The 14168-nt window shown below is 43.3% G+C and overlaps 1 protein-coding gene across 1 annotated transcript in view; it reads right to left on the bottom strand.

Annotated features, from left to right (window-relative positions):
* The window catches only part of LYPD6 (LY6/PLAUR domain containing 6), a 197884-nt gene that overhangs the window by 95412 nt on the left and 88304 nt on the right, over positions 1-14168 (bottom strand). The window contains exons 3-4 of the mRNA XM_063932303.1: positions 10854-11023; positions 6247-6345 (exon numbers count right to left, since the gene is read on the bottom strand). Of these exons, the coding sequence (XP_063788373.1) occupies positions 6247-6345; positions 10854-10971 (217 nt within the window). The 5' untranslated portion in view covers positions 10972-11023. The remainder of the gene's footprint in view (positions 1-6246; positions 6346-10853; positions 11024-14168) is intronic.

Raw genomic sequence — 14168 nt, 5'->3', positions numbered from 1 at the left:
CCAGAACCCTTGTGCATTGATGCACTGAGACTTGGTTCGGTTTTAGGAGGTTCCTGAGTAGCTCGGATAACTCCCTGGCTTTCTCCTCCGGGAGAAACACCTTCTTTCTGGACTGTGTCCAGGATCATCCCTAGGAACAGAAGACAAGTCGTCGGAACCAGCTGCGATTTTGGAATATTGAGAATCCAATCGTGCTGCCGCAACACTACCTGATATAGTGCTACACCGATCTCCAACTGTTCCCTGGATCTTACCCTTATCAGGGAATCGTCCAAGTAACGGATAACTAAAATTCCCTTCCTTCGAAGGAATATCATCATTACGGTCATTACTTCAGTAAAGACCCGGGGTGCCGTGGACCATCCCTACGGCAGCGTCCGAACTGATAGTGACAGTTCTGTACCATAACCTGAAATACCCTTGGTGAGAAGGGTAAATTTTGACATGAAGGTAAGCATCCTTGATGTCCCGAGACATCATGTAGTCCCCTTCTTCCAGGTTTGCAATCACTGCTCTGAGTGACTCAATTTTGAATTTGAACCTCTGTATGCAAGTGTTCAAAGATTTTAGATTTTAAATTTTAAAATCGGTCTCACCGAGCCGTCTGGCTTCGGTACCACAATAGTGTGGAATAATACCCCGTTCCCTGTTGCAGGAGGGGTACCTTGATTATCACCTGCTGGGAATACAGCTTGTGAATGGTTTCCAAAACTGCCTCCCTGTCAGCGGGAGACGTCGGTAAAACAGACCTTTGGAAACGGCGAGGGGGATACGTCTCGAATTCCAATTTGTACCCCTGAAATATTACCAGAAGGATCCAGGGGTCTACTTGCGAGTGAGCCCACTGCGCACTGAAATTCATTGAGAACGGGACCCCACCGTGCCTGAACTTGTAAAGCCCTAGCGTCATACTGAGGGCTTGGCAGAGGCGGAAAAGAGTTTCTGTTCCTGGGAACTGGCTGATCTCTGCAGCCATTTTCCTCTCCCTCTGTCACGAGCAGAAAAGAGGAACCCTTTTGTCCGCTTGCCAACCAGGCCTGCGCCTGATAATACGGCGTCTTATTTTGAGAGGCGACCTGGGGTACATCCCCTCTTTTAAGGCAATACTTCCAAATGCCGTTTGGAATCCGCATCACCTGACCACTTTACTGGTATAATTGGACAACGCACTTATACTTGATGCCAGTCGGCAAATATTCCGCTGTGCATCATGCATATATAGAAATGCATCTTTTAATTGCTCTATAGGCAATAATATACTGTCCTTATCTAGGATATCATATTTCCAGTCAGGGAATCCGACCACGCCAACCCAGCACTGCACATCCAGGCTGAGGCGATTGCTGGTCGCAGTATAACACCAGTATGTGTGTAAATACATTTTAGGAAACCCTCCTGCTTTCTATCAGCAGGATCCTTAAGGGCGGCCATCTCAAGAGAGGGTAGAGCCCTTGTTCTTACAAGCGTGTGAGCGCCTTATCCCCCCTAGGGGGTGTTTCCCAACGCACCCTAACCTCTGGCGGGAAAAGGTATACTGCCAATAACTTTTTAGAAATTATCAATTGTTATCGGGGGGAAACCCACGCATTTTATTTCTCAGATTCAGGAAAACTACAGGAAGTTTTTCCTCACCAACATAATACCCCTTTTTTTTTTGGTAGTATTCATATTATCAGAAAAGTGTAAACTTTTTTCATTGCCTCAATCATGCAATGTGTGGCCCTATTTGGAAATCACGGTTGTCTCTTCACCGTCGACACAGGAGTCAGTATCCGTGTCGGCGTCTGTATCTGAGGTAACGGGCGCTTTAGAGCCCCTATATGAGACGTCTGGACATGCACAAGCTGAGTAGCCGGCTGTCTCATGTCAACCACTGTCTTTTATACAAAGCTGACACTGTCACGCAATTTCCACAGTACATCCACTCAGGTGTCGACCCCCCAGGGGGTGACAACACTATTACAGACACTCTACTCCGTCTCCTCATCATTTTTCTCCTCATACATGTCGACACAAACGTACCGACACACAGCACACACACAGGGAATGCTCTGATAGAGGACAGGACCCCACTAGCCCTTTGGGGAGACAGAGGGAGAGTTTGCCAGCACACACCAGAGCGCTATATATATATACAGGGATAACCTTATATAAGTGTTTTTCCCTTTATAGCTGCTGTATTGTTTATACTGCGCCTAATTTGTGCCCCCCTCTCTTTTTTAACCCCTTTCTGTAGTGTAGTGACTGCAGGGGAGAGCCAGGGAGCTTCCCTCCAACTGAGCTGTGAGGGAAAATGGCGCCAGTGTGCTGAGGAGATAGGCTCCGCCCCTTTCTCGGCGTCCTTATCATCCGTTTTTCTGTATGTTTTGGCAGGGGTTAAATGCATCCATATAGCCCAGGAGTTATATGTGATGCATTTATTTTAGCCATAAAAGGTTTTCTAACGATTTATTGCGTCTCAGGGCGCTGCCCCCCCCAGCGCCCTGCACCCTCAGTGACCGGAGTGTGAAGTGTGCTGAGAGCAATGGCGCACAGCTGCGGTGCTGCGCGCCTACCTTTATCTGAAGACAGGAAAGTCTTCTGCCGCCGATTTTTCCGGACCTCTTCGCTCTTCTGGCTCTGTAAGGGGGCCGGCGGCGCGGCTCCGGTGACCCATCCAGGCTGAACCTGTGATCGTCCCTCTGGAGCTAATGTCCAGTAGCCTAAGAAGCCCAATCCACTCTGCACGCAGGTGAGTTCGCTTCTTCTCCCCTTAGTCCCTCGATGCAGTGAGCCTGTTGCCAGCAGGTCTCACTGAAAATAATAAACCTAAACTAAAACTTTCACAAAGAGCTCAGGAGAGCCCCTAGTGTGCACCCTTCTCGTCGGGCACAGAAATCTAACTGGGGCTTGGAGGAGGGTCATAGGGGGAGGAGCCAGTGCACACCAGGTGATCCTAAAGCTTTCTTTAGATGTGCCCTGTCTCCTGCGGAGCCGCTATTCCCCATGGTCCTTACGGAGTTCCCAGCATCCACTAGGACGTCAGAGAAAACTAAATATACTTTCTTTCTAGGAGCTCAGGAGAGCCCCTAGTGTGCATCCAGCTCAGCCGGGCACAAGATTCTAACTGAAGTCTGGAGGAGAGTCATAGTGGGAGGAGCCAGTGCACACCAGTTAGACCTAAAGCTTTCTTTATAGTTGTGCCCAGTCTCCTGCGGAGCCGCTATTCCCCATGGTCCTTACGGAGTCCCAGCATCCACTTAGGACGTCAGAGAAAACTATTTGTGTTTCCTAATGCACACTGAGTGAGTAATAATACTACATAATAATCAGATAATACGGAGATCTTAGTTGTAAACCATCTGCAGATATAGGGTTAAGCCCCCAGGCCGATCGACAAGGCTTCTCCATCACTGGGGGTCCCTAATACTAGGTATGGGTCCTGGGTGCAGGACCCCATCATGCCAGCACAGGTCGGCCACCCCAGGTCAGCACACAGGTGAAAATTAATAAGGGTTAATATGGGTCAGCATTAGGAGGGATTGCTGACTCCAGAGTGCCATTGGGGAAGCCAGGGGTGTCTCCAGGTAAGCTGGCTCTCAGATGCTGTAGGAGCCATTATCATGTGGCCTTACACTGGGCATTTAGACCCAGACATATATGTAATTATTTATGGGGTGGGTGTGGGGTGCGGTGGCCCCTGTGTCGGTATGGCTGGGTGGCTTCAGGTCGGCACACCCAAACACTTTATTAACACTCATGATTTTCCCTATCACTTTGTATATATTTTTGTATTTTAATCACATTTCACTTATATAGCACTTCTGTGCTTCTTATTAACCCTTATTAATTTTCACCTGTGTGCTGACCTGGGGTAGCCGACCTGTGCTGGCATGATGGGGTCCTGCACCCCGGACCCATACCTAGTATTAGGGACCCCCAGTGACGGAGAAGCCTTGTCGATCGGCCTGGGGGCTTAACCCTATATCTGCAGATATACGCAACTAAGATCTCCGTAGAATCTGTATTTACCCTGCGTGCTAAAGTAAATATATTTGCACCCCTTTTATTGCAACATGGTTGCCCATGTGCAAAGTTCCTCTTTATTTTTAATTTATTTTTTTTCTGTTTTTACTTAGCTTCGAAATCTGAATTAGAAGCATTGTTTGGATGTGAAGTGCTAGAGTGACTTATGGTATTTAAATACTCTCCATGTCAGTTAGTTAATTATTTGGTTGCAGAAAAATGTTTATCAAGTGTCTAGTTGTGTGTGTGGTTGTGTATAGCATGTACTTCAGCAGGTTCAAAAAAAATACCCAATAATCAGGCTTTTTACGTACATTTGGCAGCGAAAACACATAGGTCCGAGAACTTATCATCTATCCATTTTCAACCCGAAAAAAGGGTGCTAATTGGTCAGGCCAAAAAACAAAACAAATTATGTAAACCAGCAAAAAATTGTGATAAACTCCCCGAAATTTTTTTTTCGCCCAAACAAATAACGTGCCTAATTGAATTCTCCCATTAATCTGTCTAAAATCTTTTTCCAAGTCTATAATTTTATATAAATATATATATATAAATATATATATATATATATATATATATAATCTCTTCTGTGTGGCATGTCGTTTATTTTTTTGCAGTTTTCATTTACAAATTTCTTTGATAAGGGCCATCATTAAAATATAGTATCCTATTAATTTTATAGATCTACAAATGTATCCCCGCAATAAAATTACAACAGATAACTATTGTTCTTCCCTGTGTGCTTAAATCATATGCAGGTTGAATCTTCCATATGCAAACTGCTTGGGCCCAGCAGTATTTTGGATATCTGATTTCTCCGTATTTTGGAATATTTGCATACCATAATGAGATACCTTGGGGATCTGACCCAAGTCTAAACACAGAATGCATTTATGATTCATATACACCTTATACACATAGGGGGTAATTCTGAGTTGATCGCAGCAGTAAGTTTGTTAGCAATTGGGCAAAATCATGAGCACTGCAGGGGGGACAGATATAACATTTGCAGACAGAGTTAGATTTGGGTGGTTTTTTTTGTTTCTGTGCAGGGTAAATACTGGCTGCTTTATTTTGACACTGCAATCTAGATTCCAGTTTGAACACACCCCACCCAAATCTAACTCTCTCTGCACATGTTATATCTGCCTCCCCTGCAGTGCACATGGTTTTGCCCAACTGCTTAAAAATTTCCTGCTGCGATCAACTTGGAATTACCCCCATAGCCCGAAGGTCATTTTATGCAATATTTGTAAACAATGTATGTATTAAACAAAGTTTGTGTACATTGGACCATCAGAAATAGGTGTCACTTTTTCAGTTGCACTTAAAAAAAAAATCATCTGTATTTTTGGAATATTCCGTAATTCGTAATTTTGAATATGGGAGACACAACCTATATCCTCAAATTTTTTTAACTTCTTGTTATTTTATTTATTGTGTACACAGAAAAAACATAGAGGGCAAATAACTTTGTATCTAGAGCAAACCTTGTTGCAGTGTAAGGGGTGCAAATCCACGGTTTTTGGGTTTTTTTTTGCTATTTTTATTCTTTTGCATGTAGCCCACACATACTGGACAGCTTTATTTTTATACTGAATTTTAGATCTGGGTGTTGACTACATTCCATCTGCCACTCCTACAGCATTACATGTCTAGTCTCCTGGAAGTTGTAGTAGACTCACGATATTAGGGGTAGCCCCCTGCATCCCCTGGAAGAGTAGGTGGATCTAGCGCAATCCTGCCCAACTTCTAGAGTAGGATGGGGATATAATACTGGGAATCTCGGCACCGTATGGAGGGGATGAGGCTAAATTATATGAACACCCGTATGCAAGCCACGACGCAGCATGTGTAGTCTGCGAAACATCAAAAGGCACGAAAGCAAATGGAATTGCATGCAACTCTGAACAAGTCTAAGAATACACAACATTGCTATGTATTCCCGTACTATCAGCTACTAAAGCAGCATTAATATGCTAAAGTTAAGGAATTCCCAAAGTTTTTCAACTTCAAAACCTTCAGAGTAACAGATTAACATCCTTCAAAAGGAATACTTATAATTAACCATGTACACAAAGTCAGGGAGGAACGGATTTAAGGTGACAAACAACCAATTTTCTAAACCAACACACTGCACGCCTATAACAAATGTGCTTTTATCACAAAGGCAAAAGTTCATTGTGTGACAGTCATTAAAGGATTAGAGAATATGATTTCATGCATGATAGCACTTACCTCTTGGGCAGTAGACATCTGGGGCCCAGCGATTGCACTCGTAATTATCTTTTGCCTTTTCACAGGTGAAACATTTGAAACCCCCGGGGTACGGCGTTGCTATGGAAACAATGCACCCAACAGTTAGCAAATGCAGGTACTGTACATCACCATAGTGATTAATGTTGCGGCTCCTACTTTTCTCTTTTTTTTATAGAAATGTAGAAGCTTTTATTTTTCTCCTTATTACAATTTCTCTTTATGACAATATGGTTAAATTACAAAGCATTCTTATACAACGCCGTATTCATTTTTATATGCACATTACCTGTATAATCCAACAACAAAATATAAAGAGCCTGATAAGGAGTTGGAAGTGCGACTGTGTGCAGAGTGTATCTTGCATGTTTTTACACTGCAGGGGAGATGTATCCAACTCAGAGAGATAAAGTGGAGAATTTGCCAACAGCATCCAATTAGCTTCTAGCCTTCACTTATCTAGCCCATCTATAAAAAGACAATTAGAAGCTAAACTTTATCTCTCTTGATGGTTTGATATATCTCCCCCGGAGCATTCTCCAGCAACAAGCGTACACAAGCATATCTCCCAACATTGGGGGTAAATAAGACCTGATCGCTGCTGTGCATTTTCGCACAGCAGGCGTTCAGGTCCAAACTGCGCATGCGCAGGTGCATCATACGGGTACAAAGCGGATTGCTGCTCAGCGATGGGATTGTGTGACGGATCCGTTTGCACGGACGACTGCAAGGAGATTGACAGGAAGAAGGCATTTGTGGGTGTCAAGTGACCGTTTTCAGGGAAAGTCTGTAAAAACGCAAGCGTGTCCATGCATTTGTAGGGAAGGTTCCTGAAGTCAAATCCGGTCCCGAACAGGCTGATGTGATCGCAGCGGCTGAGTAAGTCCTGGTGCTGCGCATAGACTGCACAAAATCTGTTTGTACATCTCTGCTACACATGCGTTCGCACACTTGCACAGCTAAAATATACTCCCCCTTTAGGCGGCAACTATGTGATCTCAGAAGTGCAAAAATCGCTTGCTAGCAATCAGGTCTGAATTAGGCCCATTGATGGTTCATGGAGCGGGACTGCAAAGGGGGGCAGAACCTCAGAGAAAGGAGGCGGAGCTTCACAGCACCCCCCATTCCATCACTAAGTACAGGTTGACATAAGTACTCGCTGATGATGAGGAATAGATAAGCAAGCGTCATATAGTGAATTACGGGCCTAAATCCGATCTGACTGTAGATGATCATTTTCTCAGACATGCGGGGGGACGGCCAGCTCATGGCTAGTCCGCCCGCATGTCTGGCTTTTGCACCCGGCAAGTTGCTCCCTGTCTGCGCAGCTCCTGGGTCGCAGCGTTTCCGGTCGCAGCGGCTGCGTGACATCACACAGCCGCCGCGGCCCACCCCCCCAACGGTACGGACATGCCTGCATTGTCTGGACCATGCCCACCAACGGCGTTCTAACGGCAGAGGCGATCGCAGCCCTGAGATGCTTCTAGTGCGCACTCCACACAAAAATTCAGACTGAGATCGCTGAAGCTGCAGCGATGCAGTCTGAATTACCCCCTAAATGCTTTATTTGTACCTTTTGTATTATCTCTATAAACATATATAGCTCAGCCGTTTGCACAGAAGCTTCAGACACTTCAATTTTGTAAACTGATCCTGGGACACAGTGTAACAGGCACAGTATATGTTTCTTAGAGACGTATGGAATTTTCTTTAGAGTCCATCAAAGCAATCCTAGAGGCAAAAAGATCCGTCCTCTGCCCCGGCTGTGAGTGCATATTACTTGGCCCGTGATCACAGGCTCTCTCAGTGTTTACAGCTGTGTGAATTACTCTCAGGAACAATAGCCGCCAACCACAAGGACTGACTGCATGTAGCAGTGTGCGGTTAAGCATGGAATCTGTGTGCGACATATCTAATATACAGCTTTTATTCAGTAAGACCACAGAAGTGAAAAGCCTGGGCTCAGTTTCATTAGCTAGAATTCAGTCAGACAGAACTGGGTGGATAACTCAGCCCATGTCCACACAACCGCATTCAATGATGCTATAAAGCACTAGAGAGCCCAAGGCAAAGAGTATAGGTGTGGGCTCATAGGGCCTAATTCAGACCTGGTCGCATGCAGGCTATGTTTTACACTGCTGCGACCAGGTAATCGCCGCCAACAGGAGGAGGGGGTTAGGGCTTTGCAGGGCTGCGTTCGGCTGTCTAGTGAGCTGCACAAACAAAAGTTTGTGCAGTGTCTGCACAGCCCAGGACTTACTCACCCGCTGTGATGATCCTTGTAGAAGCTGACGTCAGGAACCCTCCCAGGAAACGGCCGGACACGCCTGCGTTTCTTCCGACACTCCCAGAAAACGGTGAGTTGCCGCCCAGGAACGTCTTCTGCCTGTCAATCTTCTTGCTATCGCCCCTGCGATCGCTTCCATCGTAGAAGCCGTCGCTCTCCAGCGATCCCCGTCGCCGGGCAGTGACGCGCCTGCGCATTGCGGGTCACACGCATGCGCAGGACAGACCCAATCGCATGAATGCGAAAAAAAGCAGCGTGCGATCGGGTCTGAATGAGGCCCATAATTCGCTGCAAAGTAGTAGCATGCAGCTGTATCCCAACAGTATGTCACAAAAGCAGTGCTGACCAACAAAATATGTTCTGCTTTCTATTTCCACTTGGGCAAATTGTTTTCTGTGAGGTTTTCAAAGGAGTTTAGATAAGTCTCAGACATTAGGATACTTTTAAAATTGCAGCTTAAGCCAACTTATAGTTATGACATGGAAAAGTGTTAGGTCTAAAAGTAGCATCTAGTTTTCCCATAATCCACTGGGTCCACGTCACCAACTCTTTGCAATAGTAACCTGGGGTGAGTGAAGCGAGACACCGAGCCCAAAGTGTGGCGAGGGAAACAAAACCGCGAGAGTACAATGGTGCATAGATACTAAATACCCTAAAACAAACAGAGAATGTTTAAAACATTAACGTGCTGTAAGAGCAATAGAGAACTTCCGCCCTCTTCTGCTGTCACATCCTGGTCCTTGCTACAAAGGGAAAATAGACACAACCAGGTCTAAATGCCCAGTATGTAACACTAAAGCATAATTAGCAGTTGAACAAACCATGCAAGGAGTGTAATGCAAAACAAATAGTGCAAGCTCCAGCATGAGCATGCATGCTAGAGCATTATAAATGGTTTTCCCAGGTTCACATATAACTGTAACTGTATTTATTACAAACTGTGTATCAGCCTGGAATATATATTTTCTACTACTTGTCCTATCAGCATATGCACAAAGAAATCCAATTCCATTCATTGCGCAGGACTTCAGTTTTATTCATTGAAGCGGGGGTACAGTATCTTCAACTGTCATGGTCTCAACGCTTTCTCATCTCCTGGCCTCTATATTACAACAGGGTGAGAGAGACATGACTGGTCACTGGCAGAACACAAATTATGAGTTCTGCAGCATCTCTGCTATTGTAAATGAGTGGCTAATGGTTGATGGGAAAAAAATTGTGTGGGGTAAATTCATAGTTATACCATGAATTCATTTTAAGGCTATACAAGTATTTATTTGACATTGTTTAAAAAAAAATAATAACAAAAAAAAACATTTGTTATAGTAAATCTAAAGGCCCATACACACGGTGAGATTCGGGCTATGCCTGATTCTCACTATGTGACAGGGGCTAAGTCGGCACATAGTCAGAATCGCAAGCACACTCAGTATGTGCTTGCGATACTGACTATGGGGGTAATTCTGACTTGATCGCAGCAGCAAGTTTGTTAGCAATTGGGAAAAACCATGTGCGCTGCAGGGGGGGCAGATATAACATTTGCAGAGAGAGTTAGATTTGGGTGGGTTATTTTGTTTCTGTGCAGGGTAAATACTGCCTGCTTTATTTATTTTTTCAGTTTGAATACACCCCACCCAAATCTAACTCTCTCTGCACATGTTATATCTGCCCCTCCTGCAGTGCACATGGTTTTGCCCAATTGCTAACAAACTTGCTGCTGTGATCAACTCAGAATTACCCCCTATGTGCGATTTTGGCTAAGTGTCAATTTTGACTATCTCTTCTACAGAGATAGTCAAAATTGACTTGCCTGCACAGTCTATCTACTCTTGCGATGCCGACCGTGCGGGACTGCGCATCGGCATTGAATCAGGATTGCAAGGTGACTTTCACCTTGCGATCTGCACTAACTTTTCTTACGATTTTGACTATATAGTCAAAATCGTAAGAAAAAAATCTCACCGTGTGTACACACCATTAGGATCATCTTGGTTAACCAACTTACTTTAAGGGTCAAATTCTGATCTTCCAAATAAAGTCTTATGTCTGCAACAAAAGCTCTGTTAAGGCATCTTCATTATCTGCGTCATAGCAAATACTACCCTGATCACATTTATTAGTTTTCAGGCTAATAGGTCCCAATCATATCTTGTTTGCTCTGCCCAGCTGGAGCAGCGAGTAAGTGTTCATTTTATGCAATGTGAGAATATAATTCATAATATAACTGTGACAGCTCCAGTGTATGCTTTGATGCAATAACTAGTGTAATTAATGACAGAATTGAAGATGTAGCAAATCTTACTTGATGGATAGAGAAATACTATGTCTTGGACTGTAAAGTCTCGTGAGTGGACCGTTTTCAACCAGTCAGCTATATGACTTAACAGCAGGAACCAGGCCACTGCCGGCCACGTTTCCATCGCAGTACAGGGTCCAATTCATACGGCCATCAGTCAGCCCCTCTTATAATCCCTGAAGATGTAAATAACACAAAGATGCATTAAACGACCTAGGAAATGCATAGTATGTAATAAGTTCTCCAACACTGTAAACGGCAAATGTTTTTGACGTCTGTATTATAGCATAAAGCACTTCTACAGGTAATGAGAGGTACAAAACCTCACCATTGCCAAGTTCACCGAATTTCTTGCAGACTGTTAAAATGGACTAACATGTAAAAGTCTTTATTGAAGAAAGCCACTCACAATATGTATACAATTATTTCTAGTGTGTTAAGCTGTGTTTTATATAAGCTTGACTATGCCACCGATAAAAGTGGGAACTGTATTTGTAATGCTTAAAAGAAACCCAATGACAAGTTTTCACTTTATTAGATAAAGTTAGTGAGAGATTTCACAATGGTTTTCTTTTTAAAATGTGTGATTAGGAAAGGCTGCCTACTCTTGTCTGACAGCAGTGTTGGTAGTCCAGCAGCATTCACAGACAGATACCCCCACATCACGTGATCGCCCATAGACAGAGAGCAACCTTGTGAGAAATCTTTCAGCTTCCTTTGGTGTCAATCAATCTCTCATTCAAAATGTTCCAGTAGCCTACACACAATGGAGGGGGCAAAAGTATGGGCTGAGTCATGAGAATGCATCCTGTCAATTCACACAGAAGTCCTGACATCAGTTTCAGAAGATATATAGTACAAAGGGTGAAGCTGATTTAAATATCTATTGCTGTGCGTCTGAACATTAAAAATAAAGTATCAGTCATTTATGATAAAACTGTATTTATTCCTTTCTGGCACATCCAGATTTTGTAACTCTTATGGAAAAACACATGTTCTAAATATCACTAATTAGAAGTGTTATTGTAGACATCTACAGCAAAGAAATGATAGATACAGAAGATGTCTATGGGAGAGACTGACCATCCTCTTACATACAGAGCATCAAATAAATGGCCTAAAAATAGTGTATTTCATTAAAAAGAACTCAACAATGATAAAAAAACACTATATTTATGTGCAGGTGTGTCCTCGTATACCATTCCCATGCTGTGCACATTTCCTAACTTGTGTCTCTTAGTTTGTATATAGTGTACTTAGCTTTAGTATAAGGATGCATAGCGAAGGTCAATCATATCGTAACAGGGGTTTTATTTTTTGCCCTTTTAAACAGACTGCATACTTTTTCCTCAATTTTGCATCTTACTTTGCTTATAGCATACAAGGTACAAGGATTAATATTTTTATGGTGAGTGAATTGGTATAATGTTGCAGATTAAGTATAACTATGCGTTACTGTCTTCCCTCTTTACTTTCCCTAACTGACTTTGCCACCCACTTGACATCCAAAATTGAATTCATCCATCAGGACATCACCTCCCAGAGACTTTACCCCACCCTCTCCCTTCCCCTCCAGCCTCTCCCCACCTTATCACTCCATACTGCACTTCCTTCTCCCCAGTTTCTGGAGATGAAGTCCTTGTCCTTCTCTGGTTCTCCCCCTCCTTCCACCTCACCCCTTGATCCTATGATGCCGCCTCCTCCACTCCTTCTCTATAATTGCCTGCTCCATCTTTCCCATCTCTCCAACCTTTCACTCTCATCAGGCACCATCCCCTCTGCATTCAAGCATGCTCTCGTCTCTCCCATTCTTAAAAATCCACCCTTGACCCAAACACTCTAATTACCTCCACATTTCTGTTCTCCTTTTTGCCTCCAATATTTTTGTACAATTGTCTACAACTGCCTCATCACCTTTCTTTCCTACTACTCCCTGCTTAATCCACTTCAGCCTGGTATTTGTCCTCTCCACTCCACTGAAACTGAACTTGCTAAAGTCAGTAATGACCTTTTTGCAAAAAAAGCCAAGTTCCACTACTATCTGGTTATTCTTCTTGACCTTCCAAACTTTTCCGCACATCTCTGATCAAAACTCATAAAATTTCCAGGAGTTTATACTGCTGTACCTTTGTATAATGTCCAGATGTACCCTTTGGCGCATATATTGTGTGTAAATCTGGCTCTGGTGCTTGCCTGTGCCTCCTGAGCCATTTAGATCACCGCATGTCCCTTTTGCTGATCTGCAGGTGACGTGACTGAGGACACGAATCTATTCAAGACCCGATTCGGGAAAGTGAAAATAAAGGCACATGAAGAGAGGCCTAACACCTATTAACGACACCACAGGACATAATAAGTCAACCCACTTCATTTAAGAATTGTCCAGCCATCAGAGACTGTGTACCGTTAACCCAACCTCTCTTAGTACAGTATTCCTAGACGAGCGCAGACGTGATCTCTCATTTTTTGTGTATCCATGATCTGCAGGTGTGTACAAGCAAAATGTCTGTGAACGACGTCTTTCACAGATATATTGTATCTGCTGTGCAGCACCGCAGATGGCCAATATATCTTTGTATGAACAACCACCATTGGCAATCTGCAGATCGATTGGACTGCAGGTATATCTGCCAGTGTACCCAGCTTTAGCTTTTATTTCCTCTTACAAAGAAAAACAATAACATACATATCACACATTTCTACTTAGGGCCATATTCAATTAGCAGTGATAACGGACTTTTCACGTGAAATGCAATTACAGCCTATTCAATTATCCTGGAAAATTTATCAGTGATCATGTTTTCACTAATTTCACTTCACCTTCTCTGAAACAGGTGAAAAGTTGGGAAAAGTCACTATTTTAAGGTAAAAATGTTTGGATATGGTACAGAACTCCTGGGACACCCCCCTTTATGACTAATTAGGCACGTTGAAGTTTTTAATTATTTTTAATTGGCCAATAATGACATGTCATTTTTGGGGTGAAAAAGTAAAAAGTGATGGAAATTGGGGTTCAAGGTATGGGACAGGTATATTGGGGTGCTTTATGAGTGGGACAGATGTTTTTTAGGCTTGCAGATGGGAGTAATCGGTCTGTTTCCACTTTTTTTTAAAGTACCCTAAAATGACCCAAATATATACTTATACCCATTTTCATGTACCCCAAATTTAGTGAGAGCATTTATTTTGCTAAAAAAAACTTGCTTTCTATCATTTTTTTGCATATTAAAAAAATGCATATAACCGCCATTTCACACAATTTAAGTCCCCAAAAACTCTCTAATGTGATCTCTAACACACTTCTCTTCTGTTTTCCTATGT

This window comes from Pseudophryne corroboree, chromosome 7, assembly GCF_028390025.1.
Source record: "Pseudophryne corroboree isolate aPseCor3 chromosome 7, aPseCor3.hap2, whole genome shotgun sequence".
NCBI lineage: Eukaryota > Metazoa > Chordata > Amphibia > Anura > Myobatrachidae > Pseudophryne > Pseudophryne corroboree.
The sequence above is the reverse complement of the archived record's forward strand: the minus strand, read 5'-3'. Positions and strand labels throughout refer to the sequence as shown.